This window comes from Convolutriloba macropyga, chromosome 3 (genome assembly GCF_964194025.1).
Source record: "Convolutriloba macropyga chromosome 3, txConMacr16.3, whole genome shotgun sequence".
Lineage (NCBI taxonomy): Eukaryota > Metazoa > Xenacoelomorpha > Acoela > Convolutidae > Convolutriloba > Convolutriloba macropyga.
In genome coordinates, this window is record NC_134470.1 from 74,775,016 (window position 1) to 74,801,292 (window position 26,277).

General features: G+C 32.0%; 2 protein-coding genes across 2 annotated transcripts in view; one reads left to right on the top strand and one right to left on the bottom strand.

The window, feature by feature from the left end:
* The window catches only part of LOC142336739 (synaptotagmin-7-like), a gene marked incomplete at its 5' end in the record, with an annotated part of 92,713 nt that extends 78,177 nt beyond the window's left edge, over nt 1–14,536 (bottom strand). The window contains one exon of the mRNA XM_075385648.1: nt 14,450–14,536. Within this exon, the coding sequence (XP_075241763.1) occupies nt 14,450–14,536 (87 nt within the window). The remainder of the gene's footprint in view (nt 1–14,449) is intronic.
* Nucleotides 1–26,277, top strand: part of LOC142336460 (uncharacterized) — a 537,002-nt gene that overhangs the window by 442,262 nt on the left and 68,463 nt on the right. The window lies entirely within an intron of this gene.

Sequence of the window (26,277 nt, forward strand, 5' to 3'; positions counted from 1 at the left end):
TTTGAATCATCAATGGAACCGCACTCGCTAATATCTTGGATAAATCTTTGAGTTATTTCTCCTGTATTCACTCCCAGATATTTAGATACATTCTTGCCACTGATTTACGATTCATAAGATGAGAAATAGAGTTTTGAGCTCCTCTCCCATTGGGTGAGAAGTCAAAAACTCATTCGAATTTGTTGTACCCTTTCATTGGGTGATACATTTTTTGACGAAGACGACCCATCTAACTGGTGAGACAAGGAGCCAGAGAGTAGCTTACGTTTCATCTGTGGCCATAATTCTTTCTCTCGTGCCATCAGCATGATAGCGCACCCACGAATTTCTGTAAGGAAGACTGATTTTGGTAACCTAGTAAAAGCTGCAGATACCTGAAGAATATGAAGGCTGCCATCATATGTTATCATCCACACTAGCGATACATTTCAGGGTCATGCAAACTGCGCCCTGCCTGGAGTTCTTGTCGGGTAGTAAACTGATATAATTGTCGGCTGATATAATTGTGTCTCGTATAAGCACAAGGCGATCGATCATATCACCCCGAACCTGACATGACAGAACATGATCTTTCATTTACAGAATTCTAGAAAGGACATTTTCTCTCGTTTTCATACAGCTTAACACCTAGTCGATACTTAAGAGCAAGGTGGAACTCATTTGGAGATAAACGTAGCTCCAAAGCTGGGGTCTATAGATAACCAGGCATTTGATTTTTGGAGAGAAAGAAAAACAATTGAGCTTTTTCTCTAGAGGAGTTTTGTCTTCCTAGCGAGTTGTCGTAAGCTGAATCATCAAGTTCTTCCAGATTTTTTTGAGAAGGATCCGTGATCAAAGTTTGCACCTAATTCTTCAATTGTCTTTACAAATGAGATGTCTTCAATTGGATTATGGCATGTTCGTTTTTTTACCAGAACAGAGGATAGGAAAACAGAGCCAAAAAATGCCGCCTGAACTTGATCAGTAGATCTTCTTATTCTAACACTGGTTTTGTTAATTGAAAATATGCTGGATTTCATTATTCATCTGATACCAAAAGACCGAAACTGCCTTCAAAATTGCGGGCTGAATCGAACCGAAGATTTGAAGGACATTGAAAAATTCTTCTGCAACTCAAGAGAACTGCAACTCAAGGAGTAGACCATATTTGGGGCAGCGAGGCAAGAACGAAGGATACCAGGAGCACTTAATTATAAAATTCACGTTATGTAAGTTGTCTAGAAGTTCCTCTATTTTTTATTGCGTTTTTGTAGGCAAGAGGGAACAAGGGAATCAGAGTCTATAGCAGCTCCAAAAACGTCATTTTCTACTCGGCTGTTCCTGTGGATCAAACTATCAATTTGGTTCATACATCATATAATTTTTTTCTAAAATAATTACTACTAAGGTTTCATTAGTTAGTTCTTATGTCACGGTTCCCTTGTGAGCCAGTGTCCTTATCCGTTAATTAATATTTGGCCAATTTGAGATATTTGATTATAAATATTTGTAAAGTGTATTTCGAATTATGCCGTTTTACTATACAATTTAATATAATCGATTGTTTTTTAAAACATAGCATTGATTGTAATCATTCCGTTGTCATTTTTCACTCTTTAGGGCTCTTTTTACATGTATTAAGAAGCCTTTTGTGAAAAGAAAGAAACAAAATCCACCAACTTGTTCATTTTATTTAGTAGGGGCATTGACTCATAACATTTGGCGACTTCAAACATTCCACGGGAAGTTGTCGCAAAACACTGGTTTTCAAAAAAAAAGCGATTTCCAATTAAATGTCTTTTTAGTCGGGATAAATTGCAATCAAACGACTGGCCTGCGGCTAATTTTGTCTTTAGCTAGCATGCTGATAAAGCTAGTACACGTAAGTGAGGTGGCAAAAAAGCGATTGAGGCTATTAAACCTTATAAACTAATAACTTATGATTTAAATTAGCAAATTTATAACATCACAGCACAATATTTAATTGTTAGTAGGCGTTGCCAGTTTTTTCCGTTGCTTGAGACGAAAAAAAATTGGCAAAAAAATGTCTGTAATTACCATAACTTTAGCTAGCTGGCAGTTTTTGTTATTGCAAGGCACTTTAGTTTTTTTAGTGTTTTGTGCTTTCCGTGTTCATTTTTTTGCATTTAATGGGCACATTTTATACATTTTTGTCTCATTAGATTTAACAATATAATCTTGCATCAAAATAATTTTCATATGTTTATAAAATTTTGCGTACGCAAGCACCATTTTAATAAGAGAAGAGGTTAATATTTAGGCGTTTTTATGCTATAGACACACCAATTGCTTTAAATATTTTTTTAAATTCTCTGAGCTAAAAATTTTTGTAATTTTATCAAAATTATCTCAAAATACAATAGTGATAAGTTATACGGGTGAAATACTTTTTTTCGTGAACCAAGAGAAGAAAAGTGAAAGTTTTATACAGAGCGAAGTTTGATATTATTTGATATTATTTTTTTCCTATACCAATTTACATTCTATGAGCTTGTAAATGTGAAAAGCGATCTCGAATAGCACTGAAAAGAAATTTCAGTTGTCTTGGGAAAGTTGCGAGAAAAAATTAGGAAGGACTGCGGCAGTCGTCTCTGGTGATATGGACAAAAATGTTCAGCAAGTTCGATTTAGAGCAATGATTAAATTTTCGGAAAGTACTCATAGGTGGAGTCTAGAAATACCCAAAAATTAACAATCTTGACTGTCATACGACAACGAAGGACTATATATGGGCCATATAAGAACCACGTAAGAATCATATATAGTACTAACATGCCATAAGTCGTCTACAGGGCTTAAAGCTGAGACTGCTGCATAAACTTTGTATGGGTTGAAAGAACGCACAAACGTGCATACCGGATTCTAGGACACCATATAAAAACATATATGAAAATCTTAGCAAGATTTCTTGGCAACCATAGCAAGATCATATAAGAATTTTTTTTGGCCTGCATGGGACCATATATGGCTCTTGCATATGGTTACCAAGAATGGTCAACACGGGGATTTCAATTATGGATTGGGCACGGCTTGCAGAGATTAGCAATTCACAATTGGTATGTGCTTATTCATCACTGATAATTTCTCAGACGTGACCCAAAATGTGACCAAATTCACATTTAAATTATTTTTCCGAGTGACAATTGTTTGCATTTTCCCTTTTCATCTTTTTTGCAAACACTTGATTGAGCTTGTAAACATTACTAAACTGTTGTCATTTGAAAAGGTATGACTAAAACGAAAAAAATTAAGTTCATTGACCCGAAAAAGTTTAACAAAATATGCTTTTTTGGTATTTAAGTTTTACTGGTAGAATTGTTTTAACAGAAATTTCCCGACGTTGTTTATTTTTTTCTCTATGTGGTAGAAATTTTAGCTCTTCTTTTTGCAATGCTGTTGTTTGTAGACATACTATTGTGAATTATTAATTAGTCATTCACGTCTAATTTACCATCCATATACGGCTAGATTTGTATTTACGCTCACGCGGTTTGATAAGTTTACATGGCTGCATTAGTGCAGAGCTTCATTTGTGCTCCCAGGTATATTTTTGATCAATAAATTACTTAATCTTCTTTGATAAGAAAATTTGCGGGATATAAGCAGGGCAGATGAAAGACCCAAATCAAAAGGTTCACCCGTTTGAAATAATTCCACCCCGGAAAATTTGCTGATAACAAACGCTGTCTATGAATAGAAAATATATACCATCATTTACGATAAATTGCCTCGTCGTCTTAAATTGGTACAAGAAATGCTAAATTTTCAAAAGGTATCTTGAAAAGGTAACAATTTGCAATCATTAGGGCATATCAAACGAAAAGCTGATCCTTTTATACTATTCTGAAAAAGGGTCAATTAGCTAAGCCCTATTTGTGGATAATGAACCTCAAGAAGATATAAAAAAAGAGCTAATTTTGCATATGTCAAAGACTGCTTTTTAATCCCTACAACGACATTGCTACAGGCAAAACAAACAGAACAATGAGCAATAAAGTTTACAATGATTGTTCATTGAGATCTGCCCTCCAACCCCACCCCCCCCCCCTCCCTCCCCCGGACAACGAAGCTATCGCATGTGACCATTTTAAATTATCATTAGCAAGCGCACTTTCACTCTCAAAATGGTTTGTGTGGCCTAATATGATGGGAGACTAGCCATATTGCTATTTATGTAGACCCTTATAAGGGTTTAAAAGATATGAAATCATAAACTTCTGTCGCTCAAACATAATCAACGTCTTATAATGTAAGATAAACTGAGAGATTTAAAATGATAGTCACAAAATTACACCTACCAGATAGGCTCGGAAAATACACCCCCTAAATAGGCTTGAAAAATAGCGTAAAACTGTTTTGAGATTAAGATAACGCAACTTGGCCGTTTGAGGGTTAAATGCTGAGAAACAGGTAAAAAAAGACACTACGCTCCTTCGCTAAAATTTTACAGTTTTGAATAGATAAAGAGAATGAGTGAACAACTAATTTGATCATAAACATCCAAAGTGACACTGCCAAATCAGATCAAGTTCGAGTAGAGGTCATTCAAGCTATATAATTACGCGACAAATCATGAAGCAATTGTGCGAGCAGAACAAAGACTCTGAATAAAACTCCCACTTCTTTGAAAAAAGTTTGGTGCTTACCAAACACAGCATCACAGTGAATTTAAAAAAAAACACGAAGCTTATGTGCATAAAACAGAGTATCAAACAGCTAGGACACCATGTAGATGAGATGATTTAATAAGCGGACAAAGCAATTTTGAATGGCAAATCTTTTTGCAAATACTCTCATTTTTCAACAAAAAATTTCACTCTCTTTCAAGTCAAAACAATCAAAAGTTTCAGATAAGCCTGTTTAGAAAACCAGTCTAACTTTTCAGCAATAAAAAAAAATAAATGTAAATGTTAAGAACCCTGTCTGACAAAACAAATAAGATTGAAGAATCAAATACAGACAAAACCCAATTTCTACAAATCTACAATTTTTGATAAAAACTTCAATCATAAAAACTATTAACTATTAGCTCAAAGCATTTGTGATCTTCTAAAATGCCACTACTGCAATGATTGACATTTTTGGTTTTTAAGGCTGTAAGTAACCTACAGGAAAGGGTATCTATCCCCAAAATTACAAAATTTCTAATCATTTAAGCTAAAATAAATAGTTTCGAAGTAGTGAACATCATTAACTGTGGCCAAGAGACATTATGCAGCCGTATTAGAACCCAGTATAATATCACAGTGTTTTAGGGATTTTTTCTCATATAAGAATGGATAACAACCAAATTTTAGTGAAAACACGTAGTGTCAATGTCAGCAAAGTCATTAACTAGTCACAAATCTATTCGCACATCATCAGCTATTACATTTTTTTGACAGAAACATTGCATTTTCAAGACAGAGTAGCTCGACTAATATTAAATAGATCCTTGAAAAGATATACCTGCAATCAAAAGAGAAGTCAACAACAGTGAGATCAATTTTCTTCATTTCACCGGAAAATGAAACCATAAAAAATCAATCAAAACTGATGCAATTTTGCATTTTGCACGACACAATTTCATTAGGTGATCAAATGATTTCAAAGATCAATAAAAATTAAGATCCAAAATATAACACCAATTCCATTTTCAAAATTTAATTTCTCATAGAAAACAACTTCATTATTATTCAGCTGGCCTGACTTCGCTTTTTTTTCTATTGGACACTAAAAGCTCAGTTAAAACTTTAAGTGAGTCCATAGGTAAAATAAATTGACCTCTGCTTTCGCCTATAACTTTAAAATGACAGTAAACTTTAAAATGACGGTAAATGATGGTAAAGTTTTTTTTTGCAAGTTAGCTATCAGTATCAGGTACATAATATATATATATATATATATATATATATATATATATATATATAAATATATATATAAACATATATTTATATAAATATATATATATATATATATATATATATATATAATAGCAAAAATACAGAGAAAAAAAAAGAAGTAAACCGGTGTAAATCTCCGATTTCCTAAAAGTTTTGCCATTGATGAATGAAAGAAAATACAACCTAGCCAAAAATTACGACAACCAAATTTAATAAAAACAAAAACGCGCACTTGAGAATGAATCAACGAGAACTGTTTGATATGAAGATTATTCACAATTCAGTTGAACAACATTGGTGGAGAATGGGCACTTTTTTCCATAAGCTGTTATTATTTTTGAGAATAAATTACACAAATTTTGAAATCATTTGCTGTTCAAATGAAAAATTTCAGAAGTTTTAAATTAACCTCTCCGAAAACACAATTGGCATTGAAAGCAATCAGATTATTTGAAAGGACAATTGTAACTAATAAAATTTAACCAGAAACAAAAAGAAAGAAAAATTAAATTTGAACGAAACTCTGCAAAATTTTATGACATAAAATGGCGTCTTCTATGGTTAGTTAATAGTTAAAAACCTATATTCAACATCATTGCACAACATTTAATTGTTAGTAGGCGTTGCCAGTTTTTTCCGTTGCTTGAGGTGAAAAAAAAGCAATAAAAATGTCTGTAATTACCATGACTTTAGCTAGAGGGCAGGGTTTGTTATTGCAAAGCACTTTTAGTTTTTTTAGTGTTTTGTGCTTTCCGTGTTCATTTTTTGCTTTTAATGGGAACATTTTATACATTTCTGTCTCATTAGATTGATCAATATAATCTTGCATCAAAATAACTTTAATATGTTTACAAAATTTTGCGTACGCAAGCACCATTTTAATAAGAGAAGAGTTTAATATTTTGGCGTTTATATGCTATAGACACACCAAGTGCTTTAAATATTTTTTTTATCTCTGGGCTAACGATTTTTGTAATTTTATCAAAATTATCTCAGAATACAATAGTGATAAGTTATGCGGGTGAAAAACTTTTTTTCGTGAACCAAGAGAAGAAAAACACTAAAAATTTATACAGAGCGAAGTTTGATATTATTTGATATTATTTTTTTCCTTTACCAATTTACATTCTATGAGCTTGTAAATGTGAAAAGCGATCTTGAATAGCACTGAAAAGCAATTTCAGTTGTCTTTGGAAAGTTGTGAGACAAAATTTGGAAGGACTGCGACAGTCGTTTCTGGTGATATGGACAAAAGTGTTCAGCAAGTTCAATTTAGAGCGATGATTAAAGGTGGAGTCTAGAAATACCCAAAAATTAACAATCTTGATTGTCATACGACAACAAAGGACTATATATGGACCATATATAACCATATATAACCACATATGGGCCATATAAGAACCACGTAAGAATCATATATATTACTAACATGCCATAAGTCGTCTACAGGGCTTAAAGCTGAGACTGCTGCATAAACTTTGTATGGGTTGAAAGAACGCACAAACGTGCATACCGGATTCTAGGACATCATATAAAACATATATGGAAATCTTAGCAAGATTTCTTGGCAACCATAGCAAGATCATATAAGAATTTTTTTTGGCCTGCATGGGACCATATATGGCTCTTGCATATGGTTACCAAGAATGGTCAACGCGGGGATTTCAATTATGGATTGGGCACGGCTTGCGAGATTAGCAATTCACAATTGGTATGTGCTTATTCATCACTGATAATTTCTCAGACGTGACCCAAAATGTGACCAAATTCACATTTAAAATATTTTTGCGAGTGACAATTGTTCGCATTTTCCCTTTTTATCTTTTTTGCAAACACTTGATTGAGCTTGTAAACATTACTAAACTGTTGTCATTTGAAAAGGTATGACTAAAACGAAAAAAAAATTAAGTTCATTTACCCGAAAAAGTTTAACAAAATATGCTTTTTTAGTTTTTACGTTTTACCGGTAGAATTGTTTTAACAGAAATTTCCCGACGTTGTTTATAATGATCTCTATGTGGTAGAAATTTTAGCTCTTCTTTGCTTTTTGCCATACTGTTGTTTATAGACATACTATTATGAATTATTAATTAGCCATTCACGTCTAATTTACCATCCATATACGGCTAGATTTGTATTTACGCTCACGCGGTTTGATAAGTTTACATGGCTGCATTAGTGCAGAGATTCATTTGTGCTCCCAGGTATTTTTTTGATCAATAAATTACTTAATCTTCTTTGATAAAAAAATTTGCGGGATATAAGCAGGGCAGATGAAAGACCCAAATCAAAAGGTTCACCCGTTTGAAATAATTCCACCCCGGAAAATTTGCTGATAACAAACGCTGTCTATGAATAGAAAATATATACCATCATTTACGATAAATTGCCTCGTCGTCTTAAATTGGTACAAGAAATGCAAAATTTTCAAAAGGTATCTTGAAAAGGTAACAATTTGCAATCATTAGGGCATATCAAAGGAAAAGCTGATCTTTTCATACTATTCTGAAAAAAGGTTAAAAAAAAGTTTACAATGATTGCTCATTGAGATCTTCCCCCCCCCTACCCCCGCACAACAATCCTATCGCACGTGACCAAACTTTAAATTATCATTAGCAAGTGCGTTTTCACTCTCAAAATGGTTTGTGTGGCCTAATATGAGGGGAGACTAGCCATATTGCTATATAGACCCTTATAGAGGGTTTGAAAAGATATGAATTCATAAATTTCTGCTGCTCACACATAATCAGCGTCTTATTATGTAAGATAAACTGAGAAAATTTAAAATGATAGTCACAAATTTACACCAGATAAAAAGTGACACTCCTACGCTAATATTTTCCCGTTTTGAATTTATGAGCAGAGCGAGCGAACAACTAATTTTATCATAAACATCCAAAGTGACAATGTCAAATCAGATCACGTTCGAGTAGAGGCCATTCAAACAAACTAATCACGCGATAAATTATGATTGAAGTAATTCATGTGTGCGAGCAGAACTTATCTAAATAAGGCTCTGGCAAATCGGTTATCAATTTAAATAAACAAACAGAGGCGGAAATAAAAAAAAAAGAAGAGACTCTGAATAAAACTTTTAATTCTTTGAAAAAATTTTGTTGCTAACCGAACACAGCATCGCAGTCAATTAAAAAAAAACGAAGCACATGCGCTCAAAACAGAGTATCAAACAACTAGGACATCATGTTGATGAGATGATTTAATAAGCAGACAAAGCATTTTAGAATGGCAAATCTTTTCGCAAAAAAACTCTCATCTTTCAAAAAAAAACTTCAAACCAGTCTCTGTCAAGTCAACACATTCTAAAGTTTCAAATATCCCTGTTTAGAAAACCAGTCTAACTTCTCACCATACATTTAATTTTAAGAACCATGTTCAACAAAAAAAAAGATGAAGAATAAAATACAAAAAAAACCCAAAATCTACAAATCTACATTTTTTGATAAAAATTTCAGCCATAAAAACTATTAACTATTAGCTCCAAGCATTTGTGATCTTCTCATATTCCACTACTGCATTTATTGACATTTTTGGTTACTAAGACCGTAAGTAACCTACAGAAGAGGGCATCTATCAACAAAATTATAAAAATTTCTAACCATTTGTGTTAAATAAATAGTTTCAAGTAGTGAACATCCTTAACTGTGGCGAAGAAACATTATGTAGCCGTATTAGAACCCACGATAAAATCACAGCTACCTCTCGATATTGGGATTTTTTCTCAAATAAGAATGGATAAAATTAACCAAATTTTAGTGGAAACACGTAGTGTCAATGTCAACAAAGTCATTAGTTACTCACAAATCTATTCACAAAATATAAGCTATTCAATATTTTGACAGAAACGTTGCATTTCCTAGACAGAGTAGTTCGAACAATATTAGATAGATTCTTGAAATGACATACATGTAATCAAAAGAGAGGTCGACAACAGTGAGATCAGTTTTCTTCATTTCACCAGAAAATGGAACCACAGAAAACCAATCAAAACTAAAGCAATTTTGCATTTATCACCAAACACAATTTTATTAGGTGATCAATGGATTTCAATGAACAATAAAAATTGAGATCCAGAATTTAACAACTATTCCATTTTCAAGCTGTAATTTCTCATAGAAAACAACTTCATTATTATTCAGCTGGCCTGACCTCGCACTTTTTTTTATTGGACACTACAAGCTCAGTTGCTCAATTAAAATTTTTAAGTGAGTCCATAAGTAAAACAAATTGACCTCTGCTTTTGCCCATAAATTTAAAATGACTGTAATCGACTCAACTTCTTTTCTTGCAAGTTAGCTAGTTAGCTATCAGATAAAAATATATAAACATACTGAAAATTCAAAAAAAAGTAAACCGGTGTAGAACTCCAATTTCTTATAAACTTTGCCGTTGATAATTAAAAGAAAATACAACCTAGCAGAAAAATACAAAACAAATTTAATTTCAGTCAAAGTCCAAACAAATTTGATAAAAACAAACAAGAAAAGAATGGAAAATTAAATTTGGGAGAAACTGCAAAAATTTATGGCATATAATGGCGTCTTCTCTGGTTAGCTATCAATTAAAATGAAAACCTAAATTCAGAAAATCCTCATTTTTGTCTAACAAGGACTTGAGAAGGACAATAATTGAAAAGGAAGGGAAGGACAACAGAAAAAAAAATGAAAACGTTCTGAGCTCAAGATTCGTTTATGTTTTTGAAACAATTAGCGTTTACTCGTTGATTAGCGTGCAAACATATTGCCAAAAAGTCAGAAGAAAAAAAAACCAAATTAGACGCCAAAATAACTCAAAATTAAAGACAATAAAGTTTCTATAAAACCGAAAAATCTAGATCTAAAACCAAACTTCCTTTAATCTATGGAACACACGATCAGACAAAATATAGCCTCGATTTTGGATCATTGTTACAAAAAAGCGAACAAAATCAGTTTTAGAAATGAAATGTTTACGAAAACCTTCAGCAACCACAATAACTACGCGAAAAAGAGAAAATTTAGCAAGAGGATTTTAATTTAGCACTCTGATCTTGACGAGTTTTCTAGTGATACCACTCACAACTCTCTTCGACAAAAAATTCGATCCATCAAAACTGAATGAACAAAAAAAACTATAGCAGGACATGTCACGAAATATACAATTCAAGGAAATGAAAGAACAACTTAAAACTAGTGTAGTTGAACAGCAGAGCGAATATACAAAATGCAGAAAATTTTGCAAATAAAAAACATAATGGATATATAAGTGGCAATCAAAGATAGGCAAAACAACAAATAGTATTTAAAAAACGAACGATTAACCAGAATTTTTTGTCAGCATCTTGACCGTTTTTTGTTGTAAACAGGAACTGTACCGTTCAATTTTTGGGAATAAACGCAAAGTTGAGTTCTTGAAAAGTGTTAATAACGACTTGAGTTCAGAAAAATTCAAATTGACACTAAATTATCCGAAAACCTAAAACAAAAACGGGGTTCATTCTGAATTTGTCTGATTTTTCGAAACCTTTGTCAAAACAAAACAGACACACAACAGAAAGTTAAAAGATAATAGAAGCCTTTAATCAGCGCTAGTTTATAGATGGCTTTAGAAATGATGTCGAAATGCTCCCAATTGATGCACTTTGTAAATGTGTGCAACTAAATGTTTTGAAAACCAGAACTATTTTCCATATGATCACTTGCAGACGCTCCAATTTTAGTTTAACAGAACAAAGAGGCCGAGCTATAGTGGTCAAACATTAAACAAATCAATTCTTAATTGAACATTAAACTGTTCAGTCATAGGGCAAAATCATTTCAGACGAAATATCAGAATTTTAATGTGCAAGTTTTTTTGTAAACCGAGAAAAAAATAATTCATTGTTCCGACCCCTCTTGGGGGAGGGGGAACTATATACTCAAATGGGTTTTTTGTTCAGTAAATTTTGACCGATCGATATATTCATCGTAGAGAGTTGCGAGTGGTCTCATTAAAAAGCCCATCCAACGTAGAATATAGAAATAAAAAGATGTTTTAAATTTTTTTGTAGAGTGAGTTATCGTGGTTTAAATTTCTGTGAATATTAGACCCATTTGCGTCATTTTCGTTCACATTTTCCAGAATTTTTGCCTAAAATTTCGGCAAATTTGCTGAAATTTGTTAAAATTTTAGGAATAGTGCTGTTGATTTTCATTTTTAAGACGAAAAAGTTTTTGTTGATTATTTGTATTTAATTTGTTTGGCAAAAATTTTTAAAAATCAGCCTTTTTCTGCAAGAAATAGCACGACTTAAGCTATTTTAGTCCACTTTGTTTGAATTTGCCGGAAATACACACCCAAAAAACACTAAAAAATCTTTGTATAATCAAAAGGAGGCTATTCTTACATCAACTCCAATTGAGAATGCTCCAATTGAGAATGCTCTGAAATTAAAATTTTGCCGGTTTTGCTAACTTTATTCGTTGATTATCAAAAACACGTCGTTTATTTTTGATTTCTAACGAACAAATCTATAACATTTAAAAAATTAAATGCTCCCGTTTGACAAACAGCATTAACAGGGCTAGTATCTGACAAATATTGGACTGCTACAATCCAAAAATAATTCGGATTGTCATCAGTCTGTCTTTTTTACAAAAATAATTCAATCTTTTTTATATTAATTAAAGAAAAGAACATTCCAAATCAAAGCCCACCAGTGATAGGTCCAATTCGCTTCCAAAACAGCTCAAAAATTAATGTTTCTGAATTAATTTTATCTATTTGTCTTTTTGAAGAAATGGAAACGTTGTGTCTGAAAAAATTTTTTTAACAAAAATAATCATATTTCTCTCTATCGAAGCATCAGTAAAACGAATATGATTCCACGGATATTTAATTGAAAATGTCACTTTAAAATAGAACCTAGCCCAATGATCAAAAATGTGAAGTGATCTTTTTCAAAAAAGTATACCCAATTCTTCAAATTATTTAATTTGTACATTCGACAGCTGATTTTACCCCACATCACAATGTTAAAACTATTTTCCATTGTGATGTGTTTTTCTGAAGTGAGCTGGCAGGAAAGAATTTTCAGCCGCTGCGGAGAACAAAGCAGAGATGCTCAAGACACGACATTTTGAAGATTTTGCTCTGAATATCAATTTATCTATCGGGCACCGTATTCAGTATGTTGTCTTAAATCTATTTCGCCAGAACAACAATTTCTTTTCGGAATTTTTGAGCTGTTTCCATCGATCATTTGAGAAACATTTTTACAGCGTGTCTATCAATTCCATAAAACATAGATTAAAACCTCTTCTTTTTTGGTATACATCTTACGTTTGCATAGATAAAGAAACTTTTTAGTACCAAAATTGTACAACTAGCACAAAACCCTGATTTATTAGGGTTTTGCCGTATATCACTAAAATTTTTTTTACCTGCCGTATATCAAATTTAGAAACCAATTTTTCTCAGAAGTCATTTTTGTCGAAAATGCTGTTTGGTATTTGTCTTTATAGTCCGCAGTTAGCCGTGCTTTTCAAACAATTAATCACATATTTGTTTTCGTTAATTTCATTTGAAGAGTTTTAAGAAATACGTTCAATTTTTTATAAAAATGTTGAATTCATAGTTGAAGTGTTTTAGGCATGATAAAGTCCAACGGATTTTTCCTGGGACAAAACTTACCACCGTTAACGGGAGTCTGGGGGGCTTCCATCTCGATAGATAGAAGGTTGCCAGAACTGCGTCCATTTACAATTCATTCTTATGAAATTTTTTTAAAAAACGCGAAAACGGGAAGTGATTGGTACTGAAAAACAGGCAGATTACTATATCAATATATATATATATATATATATATATATATATATATATATGTGTGTATATATATATATATATATATATATATATATATATATATATAACTTTAGAGTTATCTTTGCTCAATTTATTAAATGGTCAGAATACACGCACACTCATTAACAAATATAAACGCACAAAATACTTTTTTACGATGTAAAGTGTGTGTTTCAAGGAGCATTTTCAGTACCAACACGGTTTGTGTTGGTTTTAAGTTTTTATGAGTCAGCTGTAAATCTAAAGAAATTTTTTTTTCTCAAAATTGCAGAAAAAAAGTTTAGAAATACTTTTAGTGGAGGGGGTTGAAGTGGAGGGATCAAACTCTAAGAACCGCCCTTCACATTTTGAACACAATTCTCAAACAGTTTCAGTGATGTGAATAATTAGAGACTAGTGAGCCGTAAGGCTCTAAGAGGGCTCAATGCCCTCTTCATCGTTACCTGCTTTTCCCGTTTTTGAGGAGAAATCAAAATATCAAACAAAAAAAAGGTCAACCGACGAAAAGTGGGCAACACTAAAAATTGCATAAAAAATCATAGAAAGGACTAATTTAATGACTACAATTTTTGTTTCAGAGCAATTAATAACCCCAGAGCTTGTAGTCTTCGTGTAACTAGACGTACTTAAGATCAGTCGTCCTTTATCATTCAATGTCATAACTGAGTTGTACAGTAATTTTTGCGAGGTATTGTTCTGGATTTAAAAAAATTTGGTCGACTTACCACCTTGGCCAGCTGAAGCAGACCTCCCCAGAAGCCACCACCCCCAGAAGTCGACGCCACTTTGAAAGCTCTAAAGGGTGGGCAACGGGTTCACTCTCACGTCACGTCCTATCTCACTTGACAAATTTTCAGTCTTGACACCAGTCAAGGTCAAATTGTTATCGAGAACAAGTTCAAGATTTTTGTTCCGACTGTTTGGTTGTAGACGTGAACGCCCAGTTTCCGTTAGCTGTTTTGTTCACACATTGAATGGAAGCTAGACAGGTTTTTCACACTTTTGTCTCGCTCAAGATTGAACCGTTTTAGCGAAACCAGAATTAATCACGAGTCGTTCACGCTTTGGCTTCTTTCAAAATAGAGGTCGTCTGATCATCATTGTTCTGATGTTTTGTGTTTGGATATAATTAATCGGCACAACAAAAATGAAGACCTGAACAGAATAATTATAAAAACTACATGTAATTTGATTCGAGAAATAAATGGTACGCTAAACAATTTTTCAAAATAGATTTTTTGTAAAATTAATCATCAGCTATCAATATTTCAACTGCACAATATAAAAATATAACGTGAAAACCTATTTTTTTAAATTTGCTGTGAAAAAAAATTAAAACCAAGATATTTTTCATCAAAAATGTGCACTGCTCACCTTAACCAATTTAGTAATATTAAAGTTTTGCCGAGATATCTGCAAAATAATGCAGTTATTGTCTGGAATGATCGATTTTTTCCAATTTCCAGATCAGCAATTAATAATTCAACAACTTATTCACGTTCAACGGCAGAAAATATTTATAAATGCATTGATTTTACGGGACCGTTAATTCCCAACGTGGTTATGATGTTAGCATTACTTTTTTTCACTCAGGAAACAGTTGTTTCTATTTTATTTGGTCAACACAGTTCAAATGTAACTTTTTGTTGAAATTAGGCAAACATTTGATTTTCGTCACAGCCTAACGGAAACGCGTTCGATGCTTAAGCAAGCAGTTTAAAGAGACTTCAGCTGGTTTCGGGGCGGGAAGTGAGTTAAGTGGTAGAAGCAGAAAGTCGCCATGGTTTGGAACAATTGCTAATAAATTCTCCCTGTCTTGTAAAACTGCAGTAGCGCTGCAAAGTATTGTAAATTCCATATAAAAAATAATACAATTAAACAAAAACAATTCTACTTAATTTGCGGACGTCATAGAAATCTGAACACAAAAAACTGCTTCAAAGGCTTCCGCTTATTTTTTTATATCTGTAAAGCTTTGCTGAGATTACTTCAGTTTTACGCTGCTCACTATGTTAAAGGCACACCTCTTATTAGTCTACTATAAAAGCAGTTATCCTTGGAAAACACGCATTTTTCATAGCGTAAAACAGGAAAACAAAATCTTGGTAATTTTGCATGTTGATGAGGCGAGAGTTCTGCTTGCAGGATTTTGTAGGGTTGAGTAAGTGGTCGTGTAGGATGGTGTGTGGGTGTGGGTAAGGGTGGGATTGAAAAACAATGTAGGGTTGTTTGGTTTGGGGGGTGTGTAATTGTTTTGCTTCAATTTACAAGAATTTTATAGGCATTAGCAAGAAGCTGTATGCAATTCCTTGCAAATGCCATGAAGACATAAAATCTAGTCAAGGAGCAACGGCAATGACAAAAGAGCAAAAAAGTCTAAAAGCAAAATTGTTAAACAAATTGGTGCCAATAAATTTGATTGCATAGTGATGATTTGAAAAAAATTGAAATAAAGTACGTTTTGGATTTGTCAAGTGAAATACTATGCCAGCTTTTAAATCTACTGCTTCTATTTTGACTTCCATATCTGAAAATTTTGTACCATTTTTCCCCGATTTGAAATAAAAAAGCAAATAAAAATAACAAAACTTAGAGTCTTTTATAAATTGAAGATAAATAATCAATTATCTCTGAAAATCATCTGAAAGGAAATGAATTTATATTGTCCCCAGTGACTCTGGAATTTTTATCGTGTAAGATCATATAAGATGCTGATAAAAAATGTTTCTCGTGTAAGAGCTTATCTGCAGATAGGATCTTACACGATAAAGATTTTTGATCAGCATCTTATTAGATCTTATAAGATAACAATCCAGCGAAATTGAATTAATATCTTATAAGATCTGAGATAAGTATCTTATCAGATCTTACACGATAAAATTTCACGTAGGGCAGAATTTTCATCGTGTAAGATCTGATAAGACATGTTTTGATTATTTCGATATATTCGTATAACAAAGTCAAGTTCCTATGAAAATAGAAATAATCGGCCGATTAAACAATTATGAAACAAAAAAAAATGTCGTTTGAGCCTATTTTGGCTGCAGTTTATTCTGAATCTCAACTAGGTACTATGGCTCAATTTAGCAGACCAAGATAATTCTGGTCTTCCAAAAAAATACGCCTAATTTATAAACACCGCTTCAAGAAAAGCATCTGATTCTCGAATAAACTCTCACAATATCTTATTAGTCTCAAAACACAATATCAGATATTTTTCTCTTTGTTGCACTGACACTGAAGTTTGCCTGCTGTAGTTTTTTTACTACTGCTTGAAAGCAACTCTGAGTTGTCTTCAATTTGAAGAACACGCCATACTTTTTAAATCGTATATGATCTGATAAAAATCTTACCAAAATTGAATCATTTCTTTCCGAATGTTTATCTTACAAGATCTCATAAGCTTTTTATAAGATCCTACACTATAAACTTTTTTGTCAGGCAGAATTTTTATTTTGTATGTTCTGACAAAGTTGAATTTTCCTTAATTTCAAATATACGCTTTATCATTTAAATATTTAAAAATCATCAAAACATATTAGCCGCTCTGGAAAGTATTTAAAGGCCTTCAAGATTGCATAAAAATTCAGCATTGTACCTGTTGTTTTTTGTCAAAGTATTTAAATTTATTTCTTGTTGAAACTAGACTATATTGTGTCTACAATTCAAATAAGCGGCGGTAAACTGATCACAACATTACAATATTTACCTTTTTCTCACAGAATAGAAAAAAGGGAAATATCAACGTGGAGGAGAGCTATCTAGGCTATATGTTCCGACCCTCTTGAAGGGTGAGGAACTGTATAATCAAATGGGTTTTTTTGTTCAGACAATTTTGACCGATCGATACATTCATTGTACAGAGTTGTGAGTGTTTTCATTAAAAAACCCGTCAAGTGAAGAATACAGAATTTAAAAAAAATTGAATTTCGCTTTCTAGAGCGAAATATCGTGGTTTAAATTTTTGTGAACATTATAACAATTTGCCATATATTTTTCTCAATTTGCGAAATCTTTGCCTGAAATTTCATCAATTTTGCTAAAATATGTAAAAATTGCTAAAAATTGTACTGTTGATTTTATTTTAAGAGACAAAAAGTATTGTTGAATCTTTTGATTTAATTTTTTGGCCAAAATTTTGGCTAAAATTTTCAAAACTCAACCTTTTTCACCAAAAATTGCCCGAATTAAACTTTTTTAGTCCAATTTCATTAATTTTACATAAAGTACACACCCAAAGTCAACTAACACAATCTTTTTTGACTACAATGGGAGCTAGGGCTACTTCCATATCTGTTGACATTTACAGATCACAAATGACAAAATTGTTGTCAAGGGAAGGTGTAAGTGTACAGAATCTAATGTTTTTAAAGAATTCATAAGGAATTTACTGGCTTCGACACGGTTTTATCGCAAAAACGTGAACCAATTTTTGTTTTTTGTCTATAATTGACGAATGTGATGAGCGGGGTTGAAAATTTATGTGCGAACGCACATTACCGAGCCTCTTTTTAACAAAAGGATTCCAAAATTCAAGTTATTCAGACGCTTAATAAAGTTTGAATCTGTTTTAACGGCACTGGAACGGTGTAAATTTTGACAACGGCAAAAATAAAATTGAAATTGCAAGTGAGATTTAATAAGCTAAAAAATGACCTCTGAATTATGAATGCTGAAATATTTTCTATTTATTTCAAGAGTCAAAAAGATTTCATATTTTGTTTTTCTTTATTTTTAAAACATTTTTTCCAATTTATGGCAATCTATGCGATCATGCGAAAAGTGCAATTTCTCTGGAAATGGTCATAACATCAAGAGAAGAACTTAAAATCTATGATACTTTATTTCTGTATGTTACTTTAAAGATTACAAAAGTAAATATAATTTTTTAAAAAACTTCTCCAATTGCGCTAGAGTTTTGTTTTTGCTAAAAAGGACATTGATCTGATATGTGGCTGTTGTGATACTTTTCACCTAAATTTAATATAAAAATCAAACAAATCGTTTTCATTTTAATTGAATGAGGAATGTTGTTTTATGATACCATGCAGTTAATAAAATACACACTATGATCAAAATTGTTATATAAACGATAAATCATATTGTAGTGCAGTTATAATTGCATTAAAACAACGTGCTGCTCAGAAAAATCTTAAGTTTGCGCTCTTAGTCAACAAAAAATTGCACAATGTCTCTTTTGAGAACATTATGGCTGAATTGTATCCCTCCACAATGAAAAAAAATTTGATGAAAAATTTGAAAAATTTTATTTGATGTTGTTTTTACCGACTGCTAGTTTTTTCCAAATTTATAGTTTTAATTGACAAATATCTAATTTTTTTATTTTCAAATTTTTAAAATTCACTCTGAAGTTAGTGAAAAACCATTTTGTAGATTTCAAATAATGGCACAGGGATGTGAAACTATCACAAAGTTGGTGACTTGAACCAACAATTTGTTTTTCTACTCACTGATTTGCTTCAATATGCAAACAGACTAGAAGAGGTTTGTTTATTCCTTGACAAGTTTGGGCCTTTAAAACACAAAGATTTTTTTCACAGATTCTTAGTTGTCGTTGTAATCATTTTTGTCATAAAATTAGCGGATTGATTTTCAACCTTTTTTTGAAAAATATCATATTTTCATAAACAAAGTAGCACTTCACGAGTCGTGATCTGGCCAAGATTTAGGCAAACACCAAAATTGTCCATGAAAAAAGCCGTTCTCGACCGAAATAGCCATCGAAAAAAGTTCAATATTTTTGCAATATTGTAAATTAGCTGTTCTCACAAATGGTTTTTGAAAGTTTAACACCTCTCCCTTTTTGCCAATTTTCTGCAAAAACTTAACTCTAGCAAATTGTTATTTCTGTTATATAATTTTTCTGTGATTTGCATAAATTTGACAAGTTTTTCTTAAAAAATTCAAGTTTGAAAATTAAAATAGCCATTTAATGTATTTTTATTACGCAAATTTCGTTATTGAACCTTGTTAAATCTTTTAATGGCAAATTTGTGTTACTTTTTTTTACTTACAAGAGTCGAATGTCTGCGTCAGGTGAAGAAAAACGAAACGCGACAATTGTGGAAGCATTACTGTACTCAGTTTAGACATCAAACAGTGTTTTGTACACATTGTGTTTGGCAAAACTGGATTATGAAGCGTGGCATTTGCAGATGATATGTCTTACGGCTGTTGTTCTTGTGTTACTAGCAAGACTTAATTCGCTCAAGTGTTACATTTGAAGCTGATTGTCTGGCACTGCATCAGTTCAAAAGATAAATAGTGGCTTTTAAAGTGTAATTCTGAGAAGATTAAAAATATAGTGATGAGTTTTCGTTTAAACAAACGCCAAACAGAACAGTTTGCTGCAAATTAAGAAGGCGAAGAATAGAAAGGTAACAAGGCGGCTCGGTAAATGTGCGATTAAACATAAGGTTCCGACCCCGCTCATCCACAATTTTGGCATAATTGTCTACCAAATGAGGAACAGATAGAAAAACACAAAAAATTGAAGTATTTTTCAAAAAAAACTGGTGTATGAAGGAAAAGATAGCCTCCAAAGCAAATAACTCAGTGGAGTAAAAACTGATGCATTAGATTGATGAGATATGTCGATATTAAGAACGCGAGCGAAGACGAACGGCAAAATCAAACAACAACAACAACAAACATTAATTACATCAAAAAAATTATGTCCGTTTTAAAAAACAAAACTTCATAACAAAGTCAAAATAGCGTCAGATAAAATTGAAAATAAACAAAACAACTTGTAATTCACCTGAAAAAAGTGGTTATTCACCAGTTCATTATAAAGATTGGTAACAATTAGACAAAAAAGAACAGAAACTTTAAAGTTAGAAAATTCGCCGAATTTTTAAAAAAGAAACAATTAATTTCAAAGAAATGAAAAGCATTCGGAATCAACTAAAATATCCCATAGGTTTACAATAACCGGCGCGTCTATAGAAGGGAATTAAGAACTCTTGGTATTAAATTTTTTATGCAGTTACAAAAAGAACAACAAATAGACAACAAACTAAAAATCAATTAAAACTTGCCAGAAAATGCTTTGGAAGCCGTAAAGCCATACTTTAGCCCCCAAAACACGTTGCATTGGACCTTTGTCGAACACCAATAGTTTTTTATGTGGCCACTAATAAAAATAAGCAACAATTAGACAAAAAAGGAAAAAAAAGACAAAATTATGTAATACTTGTTTTTTTCGAAAAAAAATTATTTCCAAAGACATGAAAGCCATGAATTACAAGATGAAAAAAGTTGAATAGGTTGATCTATTCCTACAAAGGAAGTTTTTAAGACTTGCAATTATCCAGAATATGTCTTGCGTCTACAAAAAGAACGTCAAATATGACAAAATCAAAAATTCATTTACTTTTTTTTGTGAAAAACCCGTGTGGAAGGCAGTAAAGTCATAATGAATTCTCTTAAAACATTAGATTTTCTGACCCCAATCCCTTTTGACACCTTCACTTGAAATTTATTATGTGACCTCTCATTATTGAAATTAGGTAACAATTAGACCAAAGAGAAAAAAAGTAAGATTATCTAAAACTTAATTTTATCGAAAAAAATTTATTTCCAAAGATATAAAGCCATTAATTACAATATGAAAAAATTGAATAGGTTCGTCCATTCTTCAAAAAGAAGCCCTTGAGACCTGCAATTATCCAGAATATGTCTTACCTCTACAAAGAGAACGTCAAATGTGACAAAAATCAAAAATTCATTTAATTTTTTGTGAAAACCCGTGTGGAATCCAGTAATGTCATAACGAATTCTCTTAAAACATTAGATTTTGTGATACCAATCTCTTCTGACACCTTCCCTTGAAATGTATTTTGTGACCTCTCGTTATTGAAACTAGGTAACAATTAGACCAAAAAGAAAAAAAGCAAGATTATGTAAAACTTGTTTTAATCGAAAAAAATTTATTTCCAAAGACATGAAAGCCATTAATTACAAAATGAAAACATTGAATAGGTACCTTTATTTTTCCAAAGGAAGCCCTTGAGACCTGAAATTGAACATGTCTTACTTCTACAAAAAGCACGTCAAACATGACAAAAATCCCGTGAGATAAACCCGTGTCGAAGCCAGTAGATTCATAACGAATTCTTTAAAAACATTAGATTTTGTGACACCAATCGTTTTGACAACTTCCCATGACAGAAATATTGTCATCTTTAAATTTTTATTAACGAGACCAGGTAACAAACAGACATAAAAGGGATTGAAATTATGAAGTTGGAATTTTTTTTTTCATTTTGGAAAACAACTGTTTTCAAAGTCATGAAAGCCATTTTCTATCTTCTAATATCAGAAGATCGGCTCATCTAATTTTCTAGGAAAAACCAATCCAACCGGGTCATTGTACAGGAAATTAGATAAGACTAAAAAGACAAAGTAAAAACGACAGTTAAAAACAAAAATAAAAATTTCAATTGAACTCTTCGAGAAAGTATTGTCGAAGCAGTAAGGAGCCACAATCTATATCTTGCAGTATTGAAATATTATCATTTGTGCGTTATTTTGAACGCGAAAAATGTAATATATGAACTGACAATAACGTGATATTTTGACAAAATTTGAAAATATGAAAAACGGGCAAGTACCCAAAAAATTGTGAAATCTAGTAGTATCAAAGCCAGAACACCATAACTTAAGGCATAAAACCGCAATAAAGACTAAATATTATTTCAGCAGAAAGAAGGAGCACCCTTTGATTACTGACACTAAGCTAGAATTTGACCAAAGAAGGAGAAAAATGGAAGCGAAGTTCAATAAGCCATTTTTTATTTAAAAATCAAATATTTTAAAAGTCAAAACGACCATAAGCTTTCAAGCAATCAACTAAATAAAATAATTTCGAGCTAATTAAGAAGCGAAGAGGACCTAACGCTAGTGAGCTTTAATTTGAATTGTTCTGTTATTTAATTAATATAAAATGATCGAATTTTTTTAATAAAAAACCGACTGATGATAATCCGAATTATTTTTGGATTGTAATGGTTCAAGATTGGTACAGAACTAGGGCTGCTAATTTTGATTGTCCATAAGGAATATTTAATTGTTGGAACGTCATTTAGATAATTTTTTTGTTAAAAAATCAAAAGTAAATGCTGCGTTTTTGCTTATCAACGAATAAAGTTAGCAAAAAACGGCAAAGTTTTATCTACAGATCTCAACGGAAGTTTGATGAAAAAGTCTGAATTTTGTGAAATTTTTAGCCGGAATTTGTGGCAAAAAAAATTCAATGAAAATAGCCGACAATGTATTTTGTCTTTAAACGTAAAATCAACAATATTTTCATGAAAAATTTTATTAAATTTATTAAAATTGGCGAAATTTATTAAAATTCCGAAAAAAGGTGAATGAAATCAACTGAATTCAATCTATTTTCTCAAAAGTTTAAACCTCGTTATCTCCCTGTCAAAAACGAAAATCAAAAGAGTCAATTTAATTCCATATTTTACGCTAGACAAGCTTTCTAATGATACCAGTCTCAACTCTCTACGATGAATATATCGATCGGCCAAAATTGACTGAACAAAAAAAAACCCAGTTGAGTATATAGTTCCTCCCCCCTCAAGAGGGGTCGGAACAATAATCACACTGATTTAAAAAAAACAAGTGGGTGCTTTTCCGAAAAACACCAGTATCGATAAATTGGCGAACAATACAAACAAAGATCCGAAACTAATGACATACAAAAAACATTCAGAAAAGAAGTTTTGGAGTTCAATAAAGTACGTATCAGAAATATCATTTCATTATTTTCCGTTTTGTGTCCTGTTTTCAGGTATAAACAGTTTAGCGCCTCTTTTGCCTGGTAAAAAGAAAATTTAAAAATTAACAATGTCATTAGCCATAAACGTAACTACAATGTGTATTAAAGAATTTGCCAAAATTTTTATGTGTCCCATTATATAAATTTTTTGTCAAAGTGAGTTGTCTTTTTTATGTTGGTTTCAGTGTTTGTCTCTGAAAATAGCCGACAATGTATTTTGTCTTTAAACGTAAAATCAACAACATTTTCATGAAAAATTTTATTAAACTTTATTAAAATTGGCGAAATTTTTTAAAATTCCGAAAAAAGGTGAATGAAATCAACTGAATTCACACTATTTTCTCGAAAGTTTAAACCTCGATATCTCCCTGTCAAAAAGAAAATCAAAAAAATAAATTTAATTCCATATTTTACGCTAGACAAGCTTTCTAATGATACCAGTTTCAACTCTCTGCGATGAATATATCGATCGGCCAAAATTGACTGAACAAAAAAAACCCAGTTGAGTATATAGTTCCTCCCCCCTCAAGAGGGGTCGGAACAATAATCACACTGATTTAAAAAAAGCAAGTGGGTGCTTTTCTGAAAAACACCAGTACCGATTAATTGGCAAACAAAGACCGAAACTAATGACATACAAAAAACAATCAGAAAAGAAGTTTTGGAGTTCAATAAAGTACGTATCAGAAATATCATTTCATTATTTTGCGTTTTGTGTCTTGTTTTCAGGTATGAACAGTTTAGCACCTCTTTTGCCTGGTAAAAAGAAAATTTAAAAATTAACAATGTCATTAGCCATAAACGTAACTACAATGTGTATAAAAAAATTTGCCAAAATTTTAATGTGTCGCATTATATAATTTTTTTGTCAAAGTGAGTTGTCTTTTTTATGTTGGTTTCATGGTTTGTCATTAAAAACCTTTTCAATTTTCAAGTCCAACAGAATCTTATAACTTCATCATGGTAGCATTTGGGCCTTTTTATTAAAGATTTTCGACTTACATTACTAACGATTTCAAAGTCACACACACACAACAATCAAACATGGGTTTTTTAGCTCCAGTTTTTCAAACTTTTAAACAAAGATTAAATTAAAAACTTCAAATGACTTATTTAAAACTTGCGTAAAAACCTATTTGATAACATTTTATCAGATTGAAATATTTGCAAAACTTTTTGAAATTGAATATTACCTCTTTGTTCATCAAGATTTTTTTCACCCCTTTTGAGTTTATTGTGTAACTTTTTTATTTTCTCGTTAGCTTCGAAACTTTGTTTTCTTATAAAAAAGAACAGCCTGTTGTTTTAAGAAATAAAATAATTGCAATTGAAATGTTGTATACTATCTAACGTTATTTAATCACATTATGATCAAACTGCATTGCGCTCAAATAAAAAGAACGTTATTTAGACACCGATTTTTTTTATATTACACTAGCCTTGAAAATAGGTGCGCTTACAACTAGCACGCGTTTTATATAGTGTTTTGATTACAACTAATTTTTTTATATGGAATCCAAACTGAATGCAGCCGAGGATTTGCAAATTTTGACCTAATAATTTTACTTTTTCTAAATTAATATCTTGCAAAATCTTTAAAAAATTTTTTGTGCAAAAAAGATTGCAATCAGTTTTATGAAACGCTAAACGGAAAAACGTTTTGTAATGGAATTGTGGAATATAAAAACAGTAATTGTATATTTGATTTCAGATTTGTGCTTTGAATGCATAAAAACATTGATATCAACTTCTTTGAGCACGATTAAAAGTGGTAATTTGGAGTTTTCAATCATGAATTTTGCAGTTTTTTTCAAGCATTTTGCGGATTTTTTTTCAACTCTCTTCGCAGATGCTTTTTGGCAACAATGGTAATTTTTTTCTAAAATTTGATCTGTTTTGTCCACTATAATTACGATTAGTAGGATCTGGTCAGCATGAGACTATGCTTCAACTTAACGCTAGTCCTTGCAGATACAGCTTCACCGAGGAAAAGGAATCAAATTTCCAATTGGGTATGAAATAAACACCGTACTTCTGGTCTATTAACTTGTGATGAGCAGTTGTTTCTGCAAGGTCAGCACAAGAACGCGAAAAGTTGAAAAATAGTATTCATCTTTGGTTAACATTTGCCACTGGTCTGCAGGACCGCAAATTCTTTAGTAAGGTGCAAATTTAATACTAAATTTTTGTGCGCGCTATCTTAGCAGCAAACAGGCTAGCAGAAAAAATTGACAGTCTCAAATTCAAATTCCATAATTTTATCCGAAACCACCACTTTAAAATTGAGGCTGCCTTCAAGATCATTACAGATCCATTTGGTGAAGTTGAATTAGTTAATCGACATACCTTTAAAGAATGAACAGTTCCTAAATAAACCTAAAATCAATTAAAAATTTTAGCAGGAGACTTACCAATTTATTCGCTGTGACGGAATTGGATACGATTAATTTCCCACACAGATGACGGAAACTTATCAAAAGAATACTAAATATATAAAAGGTGGACGGATATGACTAACAACTTGTCCACTGCAATTGCAAATAGCTACTATTCTATTCCTCAACCGAATAAATTAATTCACTTTTATGCCACTTGGATGAAGCAGAGTTGAGGAATTTTTCCATTCGTTGGTTTTGAGGTTGAAATCGCGTTTTTAGGGCGCATTTGTTCACATTTTTAGCAAATGGGAGAAAGGCGCGAGTGGTAAAAATGCTTTTTCGCAGCGGATACAAAGGGAGCCCTAAA